Source organism: Aedes aegypti, chromosome 2 (genome assembly GCF_002204515.2).
Source record: "Aedes aegypti strain LVP_AGWG chromosome 2, AaegL5.0 Primary Assembly, whole genome shotgun sequence".
Classification (NCBI taxonomy): domain Eukaryota; kingdom Metazoa; phylum Arthropoda; class Insecta; order Diptera; family Culicidae; genus Aedes; species Aedes aegypti.
The window spans coordinates 219,010,444-219,035,435 of record NC_035108.1 but is presented as its reverse complement, the minus strand read 5'-3'; the positions used below and the strand labels follow the sequence as shown (position 1 = coordinate 219,035,435).

General features: G+C 36.5%; 1 protein-coding gene across 3 annotated transcripts in view; it reads left to right on the top strand.

The window, feature by feature from the left end:
* The window catches only part of LOC5576378 (homeobox protein Hox-C3a), a 94,768-nt gene extending 75,514 nt beyond the window's left edge, over positions 1-19,254 (top strand). For 2 of the 3 annotated variants that reach the window (XR_002500323.1, XM_001662551.2), the window contains exons 4-5: positions 18,286-18,440; positions 18,884-19,254. Coding sequence is in view for 1 of the 3 variants with exons in the window: in XM_001662551.2 (XP_001662601.2) it covers positions 18,286-18,440; positions 18,884-19,231 (503 nt within the window). In the remaining 2 variants the exon portion in view is untranslated. Of the gene's footprint in view, positions 1-18,022; positions 18,182-18,285; positions 18,441-18,883 lie in introns of those variants that run through there. The other variant, XR_002500322.1, reaches the window with a different exon arrangement.
* The last annotated feature ends 5,738 nt before the right edge of the window (positions 19,255-24,992 follow it).

Here is a 24,992-nt window from a genome sequence, read left to right as displayed (position 1 = left end):
TTACAGGGATTCCTTTAGAGATTTCGCAAGGATTTTCTGCAAGAATATCTCTAGTGATTACTAAAGTAAATTTTTTACTGGAATTCTTCCAGAAGTTTCTCCCAGAAATCCTCCAAGATCTGTTCCAGGAATTATTTCAGGAAAGCTGCGGAATTTCTCCAGATAATTTTTAGGTGATTTTTTCTGGTATTCTTTCAGAGATTCCTCTAGAAAATCAAGGATTCTTGCAGAGAATCTTCAAGACACACTTTTTTTTATGAAGGGATTGGTAAAGTATGCTAATGTTCATATCTTCAAGGTTTCCCCCAGGAATTTCTCTAAGAGTTACACTAGGACATTTTGTTTTAATGGTTACTCAAGATATTTACAGTGAGAGGCAAAATAAAGTGCCCACCTTACCAGTTTTCGAATTTCTCTCATTGATTTGGTTCAAATTAAAGTTAACACACCTAAATCTTTTGTGATATTTTATTTTTGATGTTCTTTTAAAGTTGCACTTACGAAATTTTGATTAAAAAAAGAATTTTACTTAAAGAAAAAGAAAATCAATTTGTATTGAAAAAAAAGTAGTGACAAAAATAAGTGCCCACTTCCTTCTTGGCCCCAGAAAAGATGATTTAAGAAAAATAAAAAGCAATTTAATAGTTAATGTGTCCTCCTTTGGCCTTAAGGACTTGCTGGAGGCTCTTCGGCATGCTTTTCACCAGGTTTTGTAGGTGTTGTGGATCTAGTTCTTCCCAGGCGCGCTCCAAGGCTTCAAAATAATTATTTTTGTTGGTAACACCAGTTTTTTCAACCCTAGCATCGAGAATCGCCCACAAATTCTCGATGGGGTTGAGGTCTGGGCTTTGTGGAGGCCATTCCAGCGGTTTAATCCGACAAGACCGGAAAAAAGACTTGGTCTTCTTTCCAGTATGCTTCGGGTCGTTGTTCTAGAGAAATATGAATTTCTCTTCAAGGCCCGTCTGGATCAGCGAAACCTCCAGATTTTCCAGCAAGATGTTAATGTAGGAATCTGCCGTCATTATTCCGTCGATTTTCACGACGCTTCCTACTCCACTCCATGAAAAACACCCCCAGACCATCACTTTTTTTTTTTTTTTTTTTTTTTTTTTTTTTTTTTTTTTTTTTTTTTTTTTTTTTTTTTTTTTTTAATTTCTTTATTAGTATCATTCCAAACATTACATTCATTATTTCTTATATCTAGGTGTTCTGTGTTATTAGACAACACTATCATCCTAATTTGGTAAAACAAATCTAAGATTTTATTAACATTTTGTTAACAACATATTACATTTCATTTGCCGTAGCAGTTCAGATTTTTTACAGGTGAGTTGATTTCACCTGCTTATAAGAGAAAAAAAAAAAGTTTTTAATATACTTAATCTAACTTAACCTAATCATATAACGCATTAATCGTGGCAATAGAAGATTGTAACGATTTTTGCCTGAAATTATTGATTATTTTATTTGACATTTGTTCCAATGTTTCAACATTGGATATCCTATGTAACTCATTGGTACTATACCAGGGAGGAAGCCTCAGAATCATTTTCAAAATTTTATTTTGAATTCTCTGCAGAGCTTTCTTCCAGGTATTACAACAGCTAGTCCATATTGGTACAGCATACAACATGGCTGGCCTGAAAATTTGTTTGAATATCAAAAGCTTGTTCTTAAGACAAAGTTTTGATTTTCTATTAATAAGGGGATAGAGACATTTTACATATTTGTTACATTTGGCTTGAATGCCCTCAATGTGATTTTTGAAAGTTAAATTCTTATCTAGCATGAGTCCTAGATACTTAACTTCATCTGACCAATTTATTGGAACCCCTCTCATCGTGACAACATGTCTACTTGAAGGTTTCAAATAAAGAGCTTTTGGTTTATGTGGGAATATTATTAGTTGAGTTTTGGAAGCATTAGGAGAAATCTTCCATTTTTGCAAGTATGAAGAAAAAATATCCAAACTTTTTTGCAATCGACTACAGATGACACGCAGGCTTCGTCCTTTGGCGGAGAGGCCTGTGTCATCCGCAAACAAAGATTTTTGACATCCCTGAGGTAACTCAGGTAAGTCAGATGTGAAAATATTGTATAATATTGGTCCCAAGATGCTGCCTTGGGGAACACCAGCTCTTACAGGAAGTCTTTCAGATCTGGAGTTCTGATAATTAACCTGAAGTGTACGATTTGACAGATAACTTTGAATTATTCTAACAATGTATGTTGGAAAATTAAAATTTTTCAATTTTACAATCAAACCTTCATGCCAAACACTGTCGAATGCTTTTTCTATGTCTAGAAGAGCAAGACCAGTAGAGTAGCCTTCAGATTTGTTGGAACGGATCAAATTTGTTACACGTAAAAGTTGATGAGTGGTCGAATGTCCATGGCGGAATCCGAACTGTTCATTAGCAAAAATTGAATTTTCGTTGATGTGGGCCATCATTCTGTTCAAAATAACCTTTTCAAAAAGTTTACTGATGGAGGAAAGCAAACTGATTGGACGATAGCTAGAAGCTTCTGCAGGATTTTTGTCTGGTTTTAAAATTGGAACAACCTTAGCATTTTTCCATTTGTCAGGAAAATATGCTAATTGAAAACATTTGTTAAATATATCAACTAAAAATGATAAGCTACTTTCTGGAAGTTTCTTGATGAGGATGTAGAAAATTCCATCATCGCCAGGAGCTTTCATATTTTTGAATTTTTTAATAATAGTTCTCACTTCTTCCAAATCAGTCTCCCAGGCATTTTCGAAAACGTTCTCTTGATTGAGAATATTTTCGAACTCCTGAGTAACTTCATTTTCAATTGGACTAGTAAGTCCTAAATTAAAATTGTGAGCACTTTCAAACTGCATAGCAAGTTTTTGAGCTTTTTCGCAATTAGTTAGTAATAATTTGTTTTCCTCTTTCAATGCCGGTATAGGCTTCTGAGGTTTTTTCAAGATTTTAGATAATTTCCAAAAGGGCTTAGTGCCGGGGTCCAATTGAGAAATTTTATTTTCAAAATTTTTGTTTCTTAAATCTGCAAAACGTTTCTTGATTTCTTTCTGCAAATCCTGCCATATAATTTTCATAGCAGGATCACGAGTGCGTTGAAATTGCCTTCTCCTCACGTTTTTAAGACGGATCAAGAGTTTAAGATCATCGTCTATAATCACGGATTCAAATTTTACTTCACATTTTGGAATTGCAATGTTCCTGGCTTCAACAATGGAATTTGTTAAAGTTTCAAGAGCATTGTCAATATCAATTTTAGTTTCTAAAGAAATGTTAACATCAAGATTAGAGTCAACATACGTTTCATATATATTCCAGTCGGCTCGTATATAATTGAAAGTGGAGCTGATAGGATTGAGAATCGCTTCATGCGATATTTGAAATGTAACAGGGACATGATCAGAATCAAAATCAGCCTGAGTAACTAATTGGCTACAAAGATGACTAGAGTCGGTTAAGACCAAGTCAATCGTAGATGGATTTCTAGAAGAGGAAAAACATGTAGGGCTATCAGGGTATTGAATTGAGAAATATCCTGAAGAGCACTCATCAAATAAAATTCTGCCGTTGGAATTACTTTGAGAATTATTCCATGACCGATGTTTGGCATTAAAGTCACCAATGACAAAAAATTTTGACTTATTGCGAGTCAATTTTCGCAAGTCAGTTTGAAGCCAATTAACTTGCTGTCCAGAGCATTGAAAAGGCAAATAGGCAGCTATGAAAGTATATTTACCAAACTGTGTTTCAACAGAAACACCTAAAGTTTCAAAAACTTTAGTTTCAAATGACGAAAACAGTTGATGTTTTATACGCCTATGAATGATGATTGCAACTCCCCCACATGCCCCATCAAGTCGATCATTACGATAAACAAAAAAGTTAGGATCTTTTTTAAATTTGGATCCAGGTTTTAAATGAGTTTCGGTAATAACTGCTATATGCACTTTATTAGCTGTAAGAAAATTAAACAGCTCGTCCTCTTTACCATTCAGAGAACGAGCATTCCAATTTAAAATATTTAAATTATTATTTGGATCCATTAGAAAAACGTAATCCAATAACAATTTTATTTGTAAATTTTACACCTACTTGGACTGCTTCAGTCATAGTGGTGGCTTTGAACATTGCATCAATCATTAGATTCAATTGTTCAGTTAGAAAATTAAAATCAGAGGCAGACATATCATCTGATGATTTCCCATTGGAATTTTCGGTAGACGAAGAAGCGGGGTAGGAGTTACCTGTGGCGGTAGGGTTTTTTCCATTTGATTTGAAACAAGTAGAATGGGTACTCATGGAACGAACAGGGGAAGAGTTCAAATTACCTGCTACGATATCGGCAAAGGATTTACCGTGGGTAGATACATTCGAAATTGAAAGATTCGAACGGCTACCCGACGGATTAAAATTTGTTTGTGAATGAGCATGATTATGATCTTCCTGGTGGGTATGATTCCTAATCAAGCGATCGTTAACTGAAAAATGAGCATTGTTCGATACTCTACCAGGCAAATTCCGGAAACGACCGTTATCGTAACGGATATTATCTTTCATCTGCTTGGCACGAGCCTCAACGACTCTTTTGCGTGAAATGCATTCCCAAAAGTTAGCTTTGTGAGGGCCCTTGCAATTGGCGCATTGAAATTTTCTGGTATCTTCTTTCACAGGACAGTCGTCCTTAGCGTGAGAAGAACCTCCGCAAATCATGCATTTAGCATCCATGCGACAATTTTTTGTACCATGACCCCACTTTTGGCACCGACGGCACTGAGTGGGGTTCTGGTAATTTCCTCCAGGTTTCTGGAAATGTTCCCACGTCACACGGACATCGAACATAAGTTTAGCTTTTTCTAAAGCTTTAATATTATTTAGTTCTTTTTTGTTAAAGTGAACTAAATAATATTCTTGAGAAAGCCCTTTCCGAACAATGCCAGATTGGGTTCTCTTTTTCATAATGATTACTTGGACTGGTGAAAATCCAAGTAAATCATTTATTCCATTTTTGATCTCTTCAGGTGACTTATAGTCACTTGAGAGACCTTTCAAGACGACTTTGAACAAACGTTCAGTTTTGTCGTCATAAGTAAAAAATTTGTGCTTCTTCTCTTCAAGATATCTGAGAAGAAGTTCGCGATCTTTAAGAGTTTCCGGCAAAACGCGACAGTCTCCTTTCTTTGCGATTTGGAAGGAAACCTTGATTCCCCTAATGGAGTTCAAGATCTCCTGCCTAAAACCCCCAAATTCGGAACAACTGACCACGATAGGCGGCACTCTTTGCTTCCTCACTTGAATCAAAGAGCCTGGGCTAGAGGCTGCTTCGATTTGGTGTTCGGAAAATTTGTCTAGAGCATCGAACTGATTGCTCATTTCAATACAATTATTCATTTCACCCTTGGAAGAAACTTCACATTCCGGGGAAGCGTCCTTTCTTCCATTCTTGCCACGTGTAGTGACAGTTTTTAAAACCCACTTTTTTGGAAGGAAGTAGTGAATTCAGAGATTCACCCTTCCTTTTGTTAGTTGTTGATACCATGTTTAGTTAATAAACGAGAAAGACGTGACCTTCGAGAGGTTTTTTCCCTAGACGGTGTCCAAGAAGGATTACCACCGCTAGCTTTCGCCAACGGGTCCAACGAAAAATCGAAGGCACGGGTCCAAACAAGGATCGTAAAGGGATCAATAGTAGAAAAAATAGTACTGAAAAGTACTGTTTAAGTAGCACTGAAAAGTACCGTTTTTAATTTTAGCACTGAAAAGTACTGTTTGTGTAGCACTGAAAAGTACTGTTTTATTGCTTTAGGTAGTTTTTAAGAAAACTTCCAAGAGCAGAGAGAATTCGTGTACGCACAGCACGAAGGTACGATGCGCACTGACCCAGACCATCACATTTCATCACATCACACTTCCATGCGTCACCGTTCCTTGGATGTGGCGCTCCTGAAGCTCGAGCTGTCTAACCGAGAGCGGCGGGCTCGTGTGTGATGCAGAGCACCACATCCAAGGAACGGTGAAGCATGGAGGAGGAAATGTGATGGTCTGGGGGTGTTTTTCATGGAGTGGAGTAGAAAACCTCGTGAAAATCGACGGAATAATGATGGCAGATTCCTACATTAACATCTTGCTGGAAAATCTGGAGGTTTCGCTGATCCAGACGGGCCTTGAAGAGAAATTCATATTTCTCTAGAACAACGACCCGAAGCATACTGGAAAGAAGACCAAGTCTTTTTTCCGGTCTTGTCGGATTAAACCGCTGGAATGGCCTCCACAAAGCCCAGACCTCAACCCCATCGAGAATTTGTGGGCGATTCTCGATGCTAGGGTTGAAAAAACTGGTGTTACCAACAAAAATAATTATTTTGAAGCCTTGGAGCGCGCCTGGGAAGAACTAGATCCACAACACCTACAAAACCTGGTGAAAAGCATGCCGAAGAGCCTCCAGCAAGTCCTTAAGGCCAAAGGAGGACACATTAACTATTAAATTGCTTTTTATTTTTCTTAAATCATCTTTTCTGGGGCCAAGAAGGAAGTGGGCACTTATTTTTGTCACTACTTTTTTTTCAATACAAATTGATTTTCTTTTTCTTTAAGTAAAATTCTTTTTTTTATCAAAATTTCGTAAGTGCAACTTTAAAAGAACATCAAAAATAAAATATCACAAAAGATTTAGGTGTGTTAACTTTAATTTGAACCAAATCAATGAGAGAAATTCGAAAACTGGTAAGGTGGGCACTTTATTTTGCCTCTCACTGTATCTAGTGATTTCTTCAGAATTTTTCTGATGATTCCTCCACGGAAACATACAAAGATATCTCCAAGTAGTCCTCTCAAGATGCTTCCAGGAATTATTCCGAAAATTCTTGGATTCCTCCCGAAATTACTCCAGGGATTCTACCAGGAATTTTTACAAGTGTTTCTCAACTTACAAATTCCTCAAGAATTTCTTGGAGGAATTCTCCCAGAGTTACCAAAAGGAAAATCGCGACATGAATTATTTTAATAATTTCTCCAGACTGACTGGGACTCGTTCTGAACCACCAATAGGGATTCCTCTAAAAGTTCTTCTTGAAATTCCTTCAGTGATTCTCCTATGAATTCCTGCAGGAATTAAGTCATACATTATGCTAAGAACTACTTCATGGATTATTTTACGAAAATCTCTACATATATTCCTCCAGTAAATGCTTTACATTGATTTTTTTGTTAAATCTCTTCATGGAATCTTCTTTCTGATGTTACGTCCCCACTGGGATAGAGCCTGCTTCTCAGCTTAGTGTTCTTTATGAGCACTTCCACAGTTATTAACTGAGAGCTTACTATGCCAATGACCATTTTTGCATGCGTATATCGTGTGGCAGGTACGATGATACTCTATGCCCTGGGAAGTCGAGAAAATTTCCAACCCGAAAAGATCCTCGACCAGTGGGATTCGAACCCACGACCCTCAGCTTGGTCCTGCTGAATAGCTGCGCGTTTACCGCTACGGCTATCTGGGCCCCATGGAATCATGGATTTCCAAAGTTGGGCTGGTAGACAATCAACTGCACATTTTAATGAAATATGCTTTTCGTCTACGCAGCCAAAAAGCATATTTTATGTTCCAGGGATTTTTTCATGAATTGCTCTAGAGAATTCTTCTAAGAATCTCTCGATTGACTCTTGCAAGAATTACTTCAGACATTTTTCCAGGAATTCAACCGGGGATTATTCAAGGGATTACTCTATTTTTTCAAGAATTACCACGCATTTATCCGCATCGACCAAGGAGTGTGGGTTCGATTCCCGCTTCAGTTAGGAAAACTTTTCGTGAGGAACGTGTTTCGATTGTGAAATTGGGCGTTGCATGCTAGTCCGTGGTCTGGTGTGGTGCTTCTTTCAAAGGACAAAAGGTCCACTGGAAGCATTTACGTGAAGGTGTTTTTTAAGGTTTCTCCAGGGATTGCTCTAGGAATCTTTTCAGGACCTCATCTATTTTCTTTCAAACATCTTCTTAAGAAAAGGAGTTCTTAGAGGAATCTTTAAAAAATCGCAGATGAAATTCAGGATGAATTATTATTCATTTTGATGAAATCTCTGGAGGAATTCATGGGTAAATCTATGTAGGAATTTATAGAGGATTCTCGAAGAATTGCCCGGAGGAGTTTTTGGAGGCCAAGAACGAGTCTCTAAAGAAATTTGAAGGGGAATTCCTGGAAGATTACCTGAAAAAATCCTTAGAAGAATTCATGTAGCGATTTCCTGGATGCATGCCTGAGGGAATTCCTAAAGTAAACTTTTGAGGAATCCCTAAAGGAATTCAAGAAGTTATTTATTGTAGAATTCCTAGATGAATTTCTCCAGGAGAATTTCGGGAGCGATCCCGGAGGAAGTCTCAGGAATAATTCGTAGAAGAATCTCGAGAAGACTACCCGAGAATATTCTGGAGAAACAAATGAACATATATCTGGAGTAATGCTTCAAGAAATCGTTGAATTATAACTTGGAGGAAGCATTAAAGACATCACTGCATAAATCCCTGTAGAAATATTCCTGGAGGAATACTAAGAAGAGTCCCCGACCAGATAGAAGAAACAAGATTATAACAGTTTTGCTCTTATATGATTTTATTATAAGACCAGTTGTTATAAAACATATACCGTTAGTAGTTGGAATAACAAATTTAACGCCAAATAAATATAGAATATGATAAATCCTATTAAAATTTTACCAATATGATTACAAAACGTGTTACCGAGCTGTCACAACAAAACAACATTATTGCAAATTTTGTTTTTGTTCGTAACTTTAGATGTTATTTACAACCAACTTACACATGCAATGTAAGAAATATAACAAATGTCATGTAATTAATCTGATACTAAAAAATTATATGAACTTCTGTTAATTCAACAGCTTTTGTTACAATATGTCATAATCTTGTTATGTGATTCTAGACGGGTGTCTGAGAAGCCTGAGTGGCCCAGAAGAAATATCTGAAAAAGTTCCCTGAGGAATCGTTCGAGAAATTCCTGGAGAAATTCTAGTTAAAATTTTACTGGAGGAATCACTGGAGACATTCCCGCAGTAAGTCTTGGCGAAATCCCTGTACAAATATCCCTGCAGAAATTCCTGGAATAATCCTTGGAAAAATCCCTGGAGGAACTTCTGGCAATATTCCTGATGGAATTGCTGGTATTTCTGGAGTTCTATCGGGAACGGTCTGGTAGCGAACAAAATTTGTTTCTTGGAGAAATCTCAGGGTAACCGCTTGTGGAACCCATGGAAAAATCGCTGTAAGGATTACAGTAGAGATTATCTTGTATCTTATGGCTGCTGCACATAAGGCTGAAGCACGTGCACAGAATGCAATCAGTGGATTACAACCAAATTGTATCACAATTATATCAAGATTTGTTAAAAATATCAAATTTTATTTCATTTTTGTTTATGCACGTTGAGCTGTAACAATGTCCTTACATAATTAAAACAAAATCAGTTATAATAACAAAGGCTGTTTCAAATTTGTTTAAATTTATAACATGATTATAAAACAAATAATTAAGTTATGAATAATGACAAACTGAGTTATATATTTGTTTGATTTGAAACATAATAAGTTACATTTTTGTTTAAATTATATTATATATTGTTTCAATTTTGTTTAGTATAGAGGAAATTGTATTGAATTTTTTATTATTTTATCCACTACCGACCAGTGGATTACAACAATATTGTAGTACGATTATATCAAGATTTATTACAAATATCAATTTTGTTTCATTTTTGCTAAAAGTATTTTGAATTCATGGAAGAAATTTAACCATAATTGAAACAAAACCATAATAACAAAAACTGCTTCAAATTTGTTACTAGTTAGAACATAATTATAACACATTTTTCATAGAATTTGTGAGAGCAATTGCTTATAACAAATTTTTCTATAATTCAGTAATGGAAAATAACAAAATGAGTTATATTTGGGTTTGATTCGAAACATAATGAGTTACACTTTTGTTTGAATTATAACATATATTGTTTCAGTTTAATTTAGTTTAGAGTAAATTGTATTATAATTTTTATTATTTTAACTACTAATCATTAAAAATTATAACATACTTTTTTAGAAAAAACGCGCTAACGGAATAGCAAAATCGCCAGTTCTTTCTGAAACAGGTTCCAGGTTCCCTTGTGCCCTTGTGCCCTGAATGGCCATACTGACAAACAATTTCCAGGGTTCCCTTCTTAAGTTCCATATCTTTCATATAAAGCTAAAAGAACGAAAATCGGTTAAGAAATGGATTTTTGAGAGCGTTTTACAGCCATGGGTCATTTTTGACCCTTAATGCATAATGTGTCACTTTTTTTGTAGCGCCGCTCCTAGAGGTCGCTGAAAGCTTCTTTTAGCACGAAAATGTTCGTTTTCAAAAGTTAGGAAAAGTCAGAAAAATTCAGATTTATATCTCTTTTCTCTACAAAGTTACAGCTTATTTACCGTGCCGATTGGCCAAAAATGACCCCAATGCACAAGGAAGGTTAACTCGTATAATGTCCGAAAAAAATAACTGAAAAAACAGACATAATTACTGAAGGAATTTCTCAAACATTACATAGCGGGAATTTTTGTCGCAAAATAAGGCTTAACTTTCAAGGAATTTCGGCATGGCCAAGTTTTCTTCAAATGCATGGCAGAAATTTAACCTGGTGTGAAAACATGTTACAAAATTGGCTATAGTGTTTTATTCAAGCTCTCTTTGATTTTGATTCAATTTTTTAAGTATTTCGCATGAATAAAATTATTGCTTAAACTTCCAAGAGGACTTATTATTTCATAAATTATTTGGTTAATTGCAAATCTTTTCGAAATTAGTCAAACAATGTTGTGGGAGTGTGGCACATGTCCATGCTTTCAAGCGAATTCCGCCCGGTGGAATCCATCCCTTCTATGTTTACTTCTTAGACGGCATACATTTATTACGTAACGCTAAAATTGAAAATTTTTGACCCCCTCCTCCCTCCGTAACGCTTTTCGTATGAAAAATTTTAAATTTCTGTATGAGCCGTAACGCTTGAGCCTACTCTCCCTCCCCCCAAAGCGTTGCATAATTTGTGTACGGCGCCTTATTAGCAAATTGATTCCGGAAAATGTTTACCTGAAAAATGTTACTTAAGCTTTCAAAAGTTCAGTTTTCCCTCGCAATTCCTCCAAAAAATCATTCAGTCTATCAAACCTAATACAGTGATATTTATCCTTCCTTCGTATAACGCTATGAGAAAATTCGTAGAAAAATTTTTTTATGCTCCAAAAAGCAAAGAATTTAAAAAAAGGTGAACTATAGTAGTTTCGATAAATTTCAGAATTCTTATACGTATGGTTCCTGATTCCTGAAAGTTCATCAGTAATTCCTCAACAAATTTTAAAAGTTATGTAAAAGTTTCCACTAAGATTTAAATTCATTAAAGTCTTACATTTTCGTGTTAAACTTCTAGACTACAAAAAAGTCGATAGACCCTTCAAAAAAGATTGTTCGGAATTACTAGAGTCAGGAAAAATGGGTTGGAACTCGTGGCTATTTTTTTGTTTTTTTTTTGAGAAATTCAAGAATGAATTGTAAAATCTGAAGAAAATATCTTCCAAAAAAATCCAAAAGAGTCGTAAGTGCGGTTTGAAGAAAAAATCTCTGGAAAATTATTAATCTTTGTTAAATTTTTCGCAAGAATCTTAGGGGAACAATAATATAATTCTCTAAAAAATCTCTCAACAAATTAATCAGGAAATCTTTGAGTATTTTCGCGGAAGAGTTTTGGATAGAACAGTTAAACGTATTCCGCTAGGAACTTTATAAAAATGTGAAAATTCTTTGAATATTTCTTAGTTAGGCAATTCCGTAATAATAAAAACATTTTTTCGAGAGAATTTTGAAGATGTTGCTCCTTGATTTAAGATAAATCTAGAAAATAATTATCAGTGAAAGATACAAATAGATTTGCGGAATACTTCTCTCAGAAATCATGGATAACATTGTCCTAATTGAATTATTTTTAATTGCTCATGAAATTCTTGTGGAATATTACAAGAAATCCTTAAGGTGATTACAGAACGAAGCCTCACCACAATTTTTTAAGAGCACAAGGTTTGAGAACCCAACAGCGCTCCGCGTTGAAAATTTATACCGTTGGTCACCACCAGCAAGCAAGTAATTGTCAACTGTTGTCAGATTCTCCAGTCTTGTGCACTTAAAAATTCGAAGTTTGGCTTCGTTTTATAATCACCTTAAAGTAACACCTGAAAGAGTTTTTATGCAGAACATCCGGGTAATTTATGCTGCGATTTTTCCAAACAATCCTTTAGAGAAACTTTAGAAAGAACTTCAAAAACAAAGTTGGAAAATCTTTTGACGAACTCTCTGAAGAATTTGTGAATGAATCCTTGCTTGGTGATTTTGAAGACATTTTTGGTGAGACTCTTAGAATTTTTTGTACTATTATTTGGAGAAATCCTTAGACAATCCTGGAAATCATGAACAAACTATTAATGAACAAAGGAGGATACTTTAAACTAATAATTGAAATTTATAATAAGTACCTAGAGGACCTCCCAGGACAAATGATTAAAAGAATTTCTAATGCAATCTCTGGCGGAATTCCTCAAGATATTGTTTAAGCAATTCGATAGAGGTTCTTTGATAAATTTTCTGGTGAGATCAGAAAGTCTGGGAATGATTTTTCATGAGAATTCCAGGACGAACTCAGTGAAAACTTGTAAAGGAGTTCATGAACAAATTCCCGTTGGAATTCTTAGAAGAATCTCTTCAAAGCACATGGTTGAATACCTGAAAAGATCAAGGAAGAAACGCAAAGAACATTCCTTGTGAGTTTTTTTGCTAGAATTCTTGAAAGATTTTTGACTGGAATTCACAAATATCACTAATGTGCCGCGAAATGGGAATAAATAACATATACCGAACGGGACCGAAATCCGTACATCTAAGAAATGAATCTAAATCCGTCCACTTCATACAAAACGCCCACTATTTGTATGAAGTGTACGGATTTTGAGCCTGTACAAATTTCGGTCCCCCACCGTGAAAATCGTGATTATTTCGACCGACATTACTTCAGTAAAACAAATATTTGCTAGGCCCCTTAGCTACGCCAATGGTTACTTGCAACAAATTATGTTGAAAGCTTCATAGAAAATACCTAATAATTAATTAGGGAATTTTAATCTTTTTGAGAGAAATCTCGGCCTTATCAATATTGTAGACCTTACCAATTTGAAATTAATGTGAAACTCGTCTTTGCTGAAATAGCTTAGAATACAAATTAAATATTGTATCAAAATTTTGAAGACACACATTTACCGAAATGAGCTACCATCAATAGTGATTTTTGTTATTTAAACGCTTTGTGCACTAGCAGAAAGCTTAAAATAAGGTAATTTGAAACGTTAATCTACTATTTCTTCAGTTCTTTAAAAACGGTAATTTCGGTAGATGTCGCTCATAACTGGATTCTGAGAAGATTCACATTAAAACATCAGGATTCCACATTATTAGTAACATTCTCACACAAACCGGGTCTAAATTTCCACTAGAAAATCTTGGCCAAATTTCCACATAGTTATATCAGGCGAGTTTTTGATATAATTTCAAGGAGGATTCTTTGTCAGCTCCGGACGGTGTGCTCACGTGGCTTTGGGTCGAATTTCATGGAATCTTATCCAACATTACGATCAATCTTGAGAACAATTCTCACAAAATTCCTAGATGATTATTGAAAAAATATTTAACATTGGAATGAAAACATGAGTGAAAAGACATTATTATTATTATAGCTTTATTAAGGAGATTTTCAAACAGTGAAAAGACATAAGAAGTTTTATTCGTAACAATGAAAATAATTTCAATTGTGCAAGAGAATGTTCATATTTATTGATATGGGCTTGATTTGACAAAAAAAATACTTTGAAGTGACTTTTATATATTTCAGAGAATGTTCTGAAAAAAGTTTTTTTTTTTCATTTTTAACGTACATTATTTGAACTACTGCGACACTAGAGCGGTTCAAAATTTTAAAATGTTTAATAATCCAATCTCCAATATCTTTCGTACCATCATCACCATAAAAAAGTGTTCTGTGAAGTTGTCAGCTTTCTCGATGATGATTCAAAGGTGGTCCACAGACGATGTAGGTTTATATGGAAATTCCTATTGAGAAATTTTGAAAAATGTTCCAAACACGTTAGTACTGTAATGTAAGAACAAAATTATTCATCACATAGTAAAAACTCATTCTCAGATAGCCGTAGCGGTAAACGCGCAGTTATTCAGCAAGACCAAGCTGAGGGTCGTGGTTTCGAATCCCACCGGTCGAGGATCTTTACGGGCTGGAAAAGTTCCCGACTTCCCAGGACATAAAGTATCATCGTACCTGCCACACGATATAGGCATGCAAAAATGGTCATCGGCATAATAAGCTCTCAGTAAATAACTGTGGAAGTGCTCATAAGAACACTAAGCTGAGAAGCAGGCTCTGTCCCAGTGGGGACGTAACGCCAGAAAGAAGAAGAAGATGCTTATAACTTACAGAATTCATTATATAGTCACGAGCTTTATGTGCAGGCTCTGTCCCGGTGAGGACGTAATGCCAAGAAGAAAAACTGAGACAAAATTTCAGCGCGATCGGTAAAACTGTAATTTAGCGCCAGCCGTTCAAAGTATGTATGGGATTTACTATGAGAAAACTTACTTTTGTAAAGAAAAATCGCCAGAGGTCACCCGGGTGCACCCTACTACCTCTATTAAAATTATGGACACAGATCTCGACAGGCATTTTTACGATAAAGAATATTATCGAAGACCGCAAAGCAATCCTGGGACCTTCCTGAATCGAGTGGTTAGAGTCCGCGACTACAAAGCAAAGTCATGCTGAAGGTTTTTGGGTTCGATTCTCCGTCGGTCCAGGATCTTTTCGTACCGAAAATTTTCTCGACTTCTCTGGGCATAGAGTATCATCGTACTCGTCACACGATATACGAATTCGAAAATTGCTACTTTGGCAAAGTTAGCTCTCAGTGGAAGTGCTCATAAGAACACGGTTGGTTCTTCAGATTTGTGCTATTAAAAATTCCTGGTGTCTTCACCTTATTTTGAAATAAGCTAGGGAATGAGCATGATTATAATTTACCTGATGGGTATGATTATTGAGCAAGCGACCGTTAATTGAAAAATGAGAATTGTTGGAGATTCTGCCAGCGGAATTTCAGCTACGATGAATGTTGCCTTTCATCTGTCTGCTACGTGTCTCAACGATTCGTTTACGCGAAGGGCAATCCTAAAAGTTAAGACTTGTGGTTGGCCCCGAAATTTGCTCATACATACTTTTTGATATCTTCCTTCACAGGACAGACGTCTTCAGCGTGAGAAGAACCTCCGCAAGTCATACAATTAGCATACATGCGGAAATGTTTAGTACCATGACCCCACTTTTGACACCGGCAGCACTGAGTGGGGTTCTGGAAATTTCTTCCAGGTTTCTGGAAATGTTCACACGGACATCGAACATAAGTCTTGCTTTTTCTAAAGCTTCAATATTATTTGTATCACTTTTGTCAAAATGAACTAAATAGTATTCTTGAGAGTTGTGTTTGATCCTACGACCTTGACGCTAGCTCCTGCGGGACGATGGTGACTCCCAGATCTCTACCTTATCCCACTAACCCAGTATTCTTTCCATAACAACTCGGTCTCTTGTAACAACGGCTGTCTAACTAACATTCCTCCCCTTCTCCGATGACCGTTAGGACGTGGCCGACGCCGTTATTGACTTTTACAATTTGAGCTCTCGATTTGTGCACATTGAGAATGGTTAACAAATCCCAAGCCCCATTCATTAAATCTCCGTGTAACTTCGATTGTTCTGATCAATCACGGAATAGCAACCACGAATTGTACGGTCATCTATGCTCATGTTCATGCTCAATGTTCTAAATAATATTCTTGAGAAAGTGCTTTCCTATGAACGCCAGATTGGGTTCTCTTTTTCATAATAATAACTTGGACTGGAAAAATCCAAGTAAATCATCTATTTCATTTTTTTATCTCTTCAGGTGACTTATAGTCACTTGAGAGACCTTTCAAGACGACTTTGAACAAACGTTCAGTTTTATCGGCATATGTAAAACAATTGTGCTTCTTTCTTCGAAATGTTTGAGAAGAAGTTCGCGATCTTTAAGAGTTTCTTGCAAAACGCAACCCCTAATGGAGTTTAAGATCTTCATCCTAAATTCTTCAAACACGGAACAATTGATCACGATAGGTGGTATTATTTTTTTCCTCACATGAATCAAAAAGCCTGGGCTCGAGACCGCTTTTATTTGATATTCGAAAAAATTGTATAAAGTATCTAACTGATTGCTCATTTCGATGCAATTATCAACATTAACCATTTAACCCTTGGAAGAGAGCGCACATTTCGCAGAAACGTTATTTCTACTATTTTTGCCTTGTTTAGTGACAGTTTTCAAACCCATTTTTTTTAAGAAGTTGTGAATTCAGAGATTTACCCTCCCTATTGTTCGTGGTTGCAACGATGTTTGATAAATAAACGAAAAAAGACGTGACCTTCTAAAGTTTTTCCCACCACGCCTTCGTTCCATCTTCACCTTAATCTTAAGATTAAGAATATTTGATATGATGTTTAGTTCCTCAGGTAATGACCGTCGGTAAAACTCACAAACTCATTATTCTTTGTCGTCGCAGCATATGAACCACGGAAAGCAATTAATTTTTAGACATTTTACACACCCCTAAATTTGAAAATTTGTGTGAAATCTTTGATCTCCCTATTGCCCATTAGAGTTAGTAAAGCAAAACTTTCACAATATTCGTATCTTATCTTGCAATAATGTTTACTTATTGTACGTTATTTATATAGGTACTGTCCCTCACTTCATACTAGTCTCATATGCGAAAACTAAGCATGAGGAAAATGAAATTCAATATTACAAATTGCTAGCTTATTGTAAATTGGTTCAAAATAATGCATAACACAATGTAGAAATAACGTGAAATGAAGTTGACTTATTCCAATTCCATATGAAATAGGAACTAAACTTTTGAACTATGAACAGTTTTGTTTCACTGTGAGACTGATATGCACTAAATTAACCTTGCTCAATAAAAAACCCATTCATAGCGCTTTATATTTTTAAATAATTTTATATATCAAAAATTGGAAATATGTGAAAACAGCATTATGTAAGTTTGTCCTCTGCTGCAATTAATACATAAAAACGGTTTCTATAACTACAACATCACTGTTTGTCATTTGTGAGGCCCTTTCCAACTTTAAATCAACCTTAATTGTAATTATACAGTAATGCTGGCGTCATATAATCGTATTTATGCATAAATAGCAGCTTGAACACTCGCGTAACAGTTCTAAAGGGCCAATGATCAAATTGTAAACAAATCGGGTTTTGATACCATTCGATAGCATCTTCTAACACCCACAAACTATGCAAACATTGTCAACATAATCATAAAACTTACCGTTATAAACTCGGTTTTCAAAACGGCCAATAACAGCTTTTTTCCAAATCATTCATTGGCCCCCACTCGAAAAGGCCAATGATTGGTTCTCGCTCCATCAAGAGGGCCTACAATCGGAAAATTTCGCAAACTGTCATTGGCCTTAGCATGGTGAGAGGCCAATGACTCTCTCTTGCTCATTCATTGAAAACCGAAAAGGCCTAGCCTTGGGCCAAGCACGCTAATAAAATTCTATTTTGGCCAATAAAAAAGGCCCATGCCTTGATGAAAATCGAAAATGGGCCAAGCATTTAAACTTATCATTTTTTCCACATTTTTGTCAGTTTTCAGAATAAAATCAATTATTAGCGTGTAGCAATAGTAAATCGTCACTCAACTAGCAAGAAATCACATTGATTGAATTGAATACTGAAAAATAGGAATTGAAAATGTGGTGAATAATATTCAAATCGAATTTTCTCAGAGTCAACGATCTGAGGATTGGCCCTTTTGAATTGTTACGCGAGAACAGCGGAGTTACTTGTGCTGTTACTTTATTTGGGAGGACAAACTTACATGATGCTGTTTTCACATGTTTACAAGTTTTGAAAAATAAAATTATATAAAAATATTGTACCTACTGATATGCAGTTCTGGGCAGTAAGAGAATCATTTTTTTATATAATATCATACTTAATAGTTCAAGGAAAAAATATGAAATTATACAAACAGTTAAATTTCAATCTGTTCTCATTTCTTTACAGGGCAGCACACAGTATATGGCAAGAATCGGCGACCTCGAACAGCATTCACATCCCAACAACTACTGGAGTTGGAGAAACAATTCAAAGTCAGCAAGTACTTATCTAGACCAAAGCGATATGAAGTTGCCAACAATTTGCTGCTATCTGAGACACAGGTGATCCGACATAAATCTAATAAATCAGTACAAAATGTTCCTTTTCCTTTGAGTGCACCATCCATCGAACCAAATCCCATAAACTCTAACCATAGTATGCAATTAAACACAACCATTGTTGTATATCGTGAATTTGACTTTTGAATTCGATGATTTTCTAATCGAATGGCTGTTTATTACACTTAATTGAAACAATTTAGGAATCAAAATTCAATCAAAGCATCAAAGGCATAAACGGAGCATCGAGCTACAGTGAAAAAGTGATCGATTGGTCATCACCAGCGAGTGACAAATCGATCAAGTTTTCTGCTCGATCGGATATCTAATTCTCCAGTTTTGTGCTCTTACTTTACCGAATCTCCTTTTCTAACAAGTTGAACGCTTCCATACAAATGATAGACGTTTTTGAAGCTGTAATTTCAAATCAATTTGTCTCATTTCAGGTCAAAATATGGTTTCAAAACAGACGAATGAAGTGGAAGCGCTCCAAAAAGATGAACGATTCGAAGAAACTTGCACACAACACTGCATCCGTTACTAATAATGCACAGTATAATGAAGTGAAAAAAATCGCTTCCGATAACATCATCCAACCCAATGCAGAAACCCCCGAAACTAATGCAGAACATCAGTTGGCTAGCAATAATCTACCAAGTCAAGCAAAACTAGCGGTGTCGTCCAACTATATAAAGCACGATAGATGTACAAATGGCAATTCCATAACCGCTAAACAGTCTATGCTACGATTAGACCAAGAAAAGTGTAACGTATTCAAGCCATATATAACGTAAAACTAAAACTGAAGTATTTATAACCATTTGTTTTAACTGAGAAAGAAATCCTTAGATGCGGAACATTTTTTTCAACGGTAGGTCAGAACGGTCAGAATAACTAGGATAAGCAAAAATTTGGCCAATTTCAGAACGCTGTAACTTTGTCAAATATTGACCGATTTTGATTCTTCAAGAAGTACTGTGCCCGTCCAGTATATTCTAATGTAGTTTTGAGGGTACAGCCACAGAGACTATGAACACCGAATAATGGTGATAATTCGGATTTCCGGAAGCATGTCTTATGCAGTAAAACTTTGACGTAGTTTTAGCAAAAACATCAGTTAAAAATTCAAAATGTTACTTCACATAGAGAAAAAAGAAGACATTCTGAAGGGATTTTTTCTCCAAGTATTAATATCGGTGCAGAAATAACTAACATATGGTAAATTCCCCGGAATCGGTGCCGGTACGGATCCAAATTGTAGTCGTCCAATACATCTCGTGCGACGGCTCCTTTTTTATGCTTTGTCATGACTATAGACTGACAGACGGGGTTGGTGGTCTGATGACTTGACTTCGCTTCTGCTTCATAAGCAGAAGGTCATGGGTTCAATCCCAGGCCCGTCCCTTTCCTCGTACTTTGTAGTTGTATATCTCTCACTTGCTTCTATCTTCCATTCTAAATCTATCACACTCAAACTATTCGTTCATAGCAAACGCTAGAACACGGAGACGGACAAGAAACCGTTTCCCTAACGCTTCCATTCTTCCACGCGCATGCCTTTCCTTACGCCGGATACATAGGCAGTCTGCTAACCACAAAAGCAAACCTCTCTGCCATGCCTTTCCCCCAATCCATACACTCCCGCATGAACTGGCGTAGATGCAGTGGTATATACGATCTACGTGGGAGCCAACATTCTGACGTGGCAGGCACCATTGTCGCTAAAAATAGAAGATCACCAGCACTTATACACTGAGTAGGTATGCCTGTTAGTCCCAAGCAGTCATTCGATTGGTTCCTTGTATAAGTGCAGCTGATCTGGCGATACTGGAGTAACATCCACGGACGGCCAATCAAGATCAAGATCAAGATCTTTGTCATGACTATAGACTGACAATGGATATTCAACTAGTTTGGTAACTTTTAGACCACCGAAAGTTCCCGGGGTTACTTGTCAATGGGGACATTGCGACGGATCATTCTCCATGATGCACAGTGCGTTGCTCCATAGACAAAAATCAAATTTCAAGTTATTTTATCCGGTGATAATAAGTATCCACAAGTGTTTATAGATAGCATCCATTATAGAAACAAGTATTTATATGCTATACAAAGCACTAAAAGTACTATAACAAGCGTCGAAAGTGACAGTTGGCAGAGTAGCAGAAAAACTAAATTTTGTCGCATGTTTTCAGCAATCCTTTCAATTAGGGCTTGTTCATAAATTTCATAACGCTGAAGGGGGTGGGTGGGTTTCATCATGATGTTACGGCTAATACAAAATTTGTAAAATATCTATACAAAAAGAGTTACGAGGGGGTGGGTGTCAGAAATGGTCATTTTCAGCGTTATGAAATATGTGAATGAACCCTTACCACGGAGAGTGTTGAAACCAATCTATTCAATCAAAATTTTAAAGAGAACATGGCTGAAGATTGGTAAAGGATATTTGATGTGATAAGAATAGCAACTTTTGTTTTAAATATGAGAAATCGACACGTTGAGTTGGCTATGAAATCAAACTTATGAAATATTAACATGTAACTTTAACTATCGATTCAAAAAAACTTCCATCGAGTTCCATCCCGAATCACGCACCGACATATGTTTCTTAGAATGTCCTCTAAGAGGTCTGAAAGATACAGCTGCAACTACCTGCAACTCTTCGAGATTTTTGACTATTTTTATGTATACTCCTTAACCAGCACAAGTATGAAATCTTGCAACGCTATGTGGCCTCGGCTCAACCAGACATTACACTAGAGCAAGTTTATGCTTGAAATGATATATTTAAAATGTGTGTGATTTTTATATAAAAAACTTCTTACATCATTATGAGCAATAAAAATTACAAATTACAAGGTTTTTCTTGAAAAATAATTTTAGTTTAGTAGTTTAGCGATTATGCGTATATAATATGTCATTTATGCAAATTGTAGTTCTTTTGACCAGAAAACATTTACCCTTCCATACCAAGGTGCTCAAATGACTTAATCTTCTAGTTTTGATTTTTGTCCCGCATCTCCATATATTCAACGCACTGTGTGATGTCACAATTGTTCTTATCCCATTAGATTATCAAGTGCATCATTATAATATACACAGAGAAATTGAGTATTTTTTCATTCGCTCCTTCTATTGTTGAGTAAGTGGCATAGTACTGAAAGTTGAGTTATTTGATCTACCGGTTGAGTAAAAATAACTTAGCCAGTAAGTATATTTTGAAAACAACTTCTACCCCATCATCTCAAAATTGGGTTAACGCACGAACCCCCGGAATTGAGTGGAATGAACTCACTTTTGAGTATTTCGTTTATTAATAGTAACACATAAGCCATTTTATGAGACGTTTCGAATCATATCTAGAACGATTCGCGAATCAGGCGAAACTGACAAAATGTACACAATTTAAGAAAATAAAGCGTTGAAATTGTAGCTCGATTGTCTATTCACTGCACTTGAACTTTTCCCCTATCGATAATTTAACTATTCAAAAAACGCAAGTTTGTAGAAGGCGAAACTTCACGTCATGCAAAACCACACACTTTATTGATTACGCCTGTGTTTTTGTTTAGCAAAGTGATGGGCGCATCTGAAATCGAAATCAAAACACGGCGAGAGTAAACGGCGACACTGCAAACAAAAAATAAACAAGGCGTACATGGCGGGCTTAATTGAAACCAGAATGTAAACACGGCGCAAAGTGACAGGCGACACTGAAAATAATATCGATTATAGGCTCATAACATTGGGCGATACTGGCATTCTCGAGTACGTTTTAGGCGAAACCTTTAAAGATTTTTTGAGTACGAAATAGCTACGGGAATTGTAGGAGATGTGTGTGGTATTGATGAGGATTTTAAAACTAGGTTTATGAAATATGTTTTAATGTGAAAAAGTTAAAGTTTGAGTATATTTTCTCCAATTGGGATTAAAAATTGCACATGAAAATTTCATTGATTATTTTCTCATTGTTATTGATTTGTCAGATAGGCCCTAATCGCGAATTCCTCTAGATATGGTTTCCGTTTGTTTACCAGCTTTGAAAGTTTCTGGCGGGCCGATTTATTTACGTTTCTTCTAGCGCTACATTTGGAAGGAGCATATTCAATAATGGCGCTGGTGGAAATGCAACACAGTTTTTAATGTTCGCATGTAAAATTTAAATCAGTAAGCAAGGAAGATATTTTTCATCTACGTTACCTGTAATACATGTAAACCGGGCAGAAACATGCGCTGAAAGAGACGGGGAAGTCATCGGCAACAAAAACGTTACCAGCGCCATTCACATATCATGCTAGTTTTTAAAATAATAACAATGAGCGGCCCGCCAGAAAACGTCATTCGAACGTCTCGTAAAATGGCTTATAAGCCATTTTACGAGACAGTCGGTTGACGTTTTCTGGCGGGCCGCTCATTGTTATTATTTTAAAAACTAGCATGATATGTGAATGGCGCTGGTAACGTTTTTGTTGGTGATGACATTTTCGTTTCTTTCTGGCTATTTTTCTACACGGTTACATGTCTGATGTTACCCGTAAATAAAATAAATTCTTCTTTGCCAGTTGATTTTAATTTTACTGGGGAAGATAGAAAAGCTCGTTGCACGACATGCATGAATGAGCGCTTCCCAAATGTGGCGCTAGAAGAAACGTAAATAAATGGGCCCGCCAGCAAGTTTCAAAGCTGGTAAACAAACAAAAAACATATGATTCGAAACGTCTCATAAAATGGCTAAAATAAAACTGTTCAGGAAAGGAAGTTGATCATTTTTTCACCCGACTTGACCCAGGAGGACACCGGAATAACTCCGGCCACAGGCAAAATTTTGGACCACTTTCTCCAGCATAGGAAAATAGAAGAGTTTGGATTTCATATAGTGAAAGAAGTTTGCAAATCGGATAGAAAATAGCTTCACGAGAATTTTTTGATTTTTTTTTTCTTAACCCGGTCGGATACGGGTTAAGAAAGCTGCAGAGAACTCTACGACCACTCATAGGTGTTACGGGATGTTGTGGAATGTTGATGGAAAGGGTAGCGCCACAGGATACGTTCGGTAGTTAAAAAACACGGTAGGGGAACTGGGGGTAATATGCCCATAGGGGGCAAAACGCGCCACCATCGATTTGGATGAACGGTGTGTTTTAGAATGCTTTTTTTCACCCTAGATCATAGAAAATTGATCAAAATGCTTTACCTAACATGTTTTTATGTGTTTTTCTCAACCAAATCAATAAAATCGTATAAAAACGTTTTTCGCTGTTTTCGTTGCAATTTTGTGCGATTTTCAATGTCATTTTTTAGGTCGATAAATAACCAAATTTCTGAAACTATTGCCGAGAGCCAACTTGTGCACTGTCATAGTTTGTATTACGTGCAAAACATATGTTAAATTTGCCCTCAAAAAGCTTATTGAAGGACCTAAACTTTAATCAACTCTGGGGGCAAAACGCCCACCCCTATTTCATAACACCAAAACAGCCGTTTGAATTCAAATTCTACCAAATGTAATGTCACGTTGACGTTACGCAAAAATTGGAACCTTACAAATGTACATTTTTTGCATCAGCATGTATACTATTATCACAGACAAACATACGTAACACTTAGAACAAATCTTAATCAAAATCATAGTCACGAAGACATGATGCCCAATGATATAATCGGTGTGTTTGGCCGACGGGCCAACAGATGGCGGTAGTGTGTAAACGTCAAACACGAACAAAAACGATACGAGCGCTGCGGGTGGCGGATCGGCCACCTACCATATTTTTTAATCGATCGTTAAATAGGTGGTCGATGGACAACGATAAGAGTGTGACGTCTGTTTGTCTGTGCTATTATTGAACAATAACATCTGAACAAACGCCCGGATGTATGCAACCTATAAACAAGCATGATTGTGTGCGTACGTTTACGGCATGGCTAACGCCGGCATGGCTAACGCCCCAATTGTGCTGGTGTAGAGGAAACAGCGGAGCATGTCGTGTTCGATTGCCCCCGTTTCATTGTTGTGAGAGGTCGCATGCTCACTACATGCGGAGGGGACACGTCCCCCGACAATATTATAGAGAGAATGTGTGCGGATGCCGAGTGCTGGAATGCAGTAACTACGGCTGTCACTCACATTATGTTAGAATTGCAGCGTCTATGGCGCGCCGACCAAGAGTTGGCTGCAGAGGATTAGCCCTGCCGAGGCTGGTCCCTTGTAACATTGTTTAAGTTGTTTGAGCAATTCTAAATGAATTGCTCATGCACAGTGCATAGGCTGGTTTTAGCGGGTCGTCGTTGGTGCGTCATCCCCGCATTCCCTGAGTTATCTTCTCAGGGGATCTGTTTGCAGATTTCCCCCTTGTAAAAAACAAAAAAAAAATAATAACGCCGGACTGAAGCGGGGCATTTTACCCCGCAAAACAATACATATGCAGTTAAGCAAGCATTTTTTAAAACTTAATTTATAAACCCCAGAAAAGTTAAAATGGATAGCTGTTTCTACTATTGGGTAGAAAACATGTTTGTCTATCCGACCATAATTATTCCGACCAATTCTGTGAC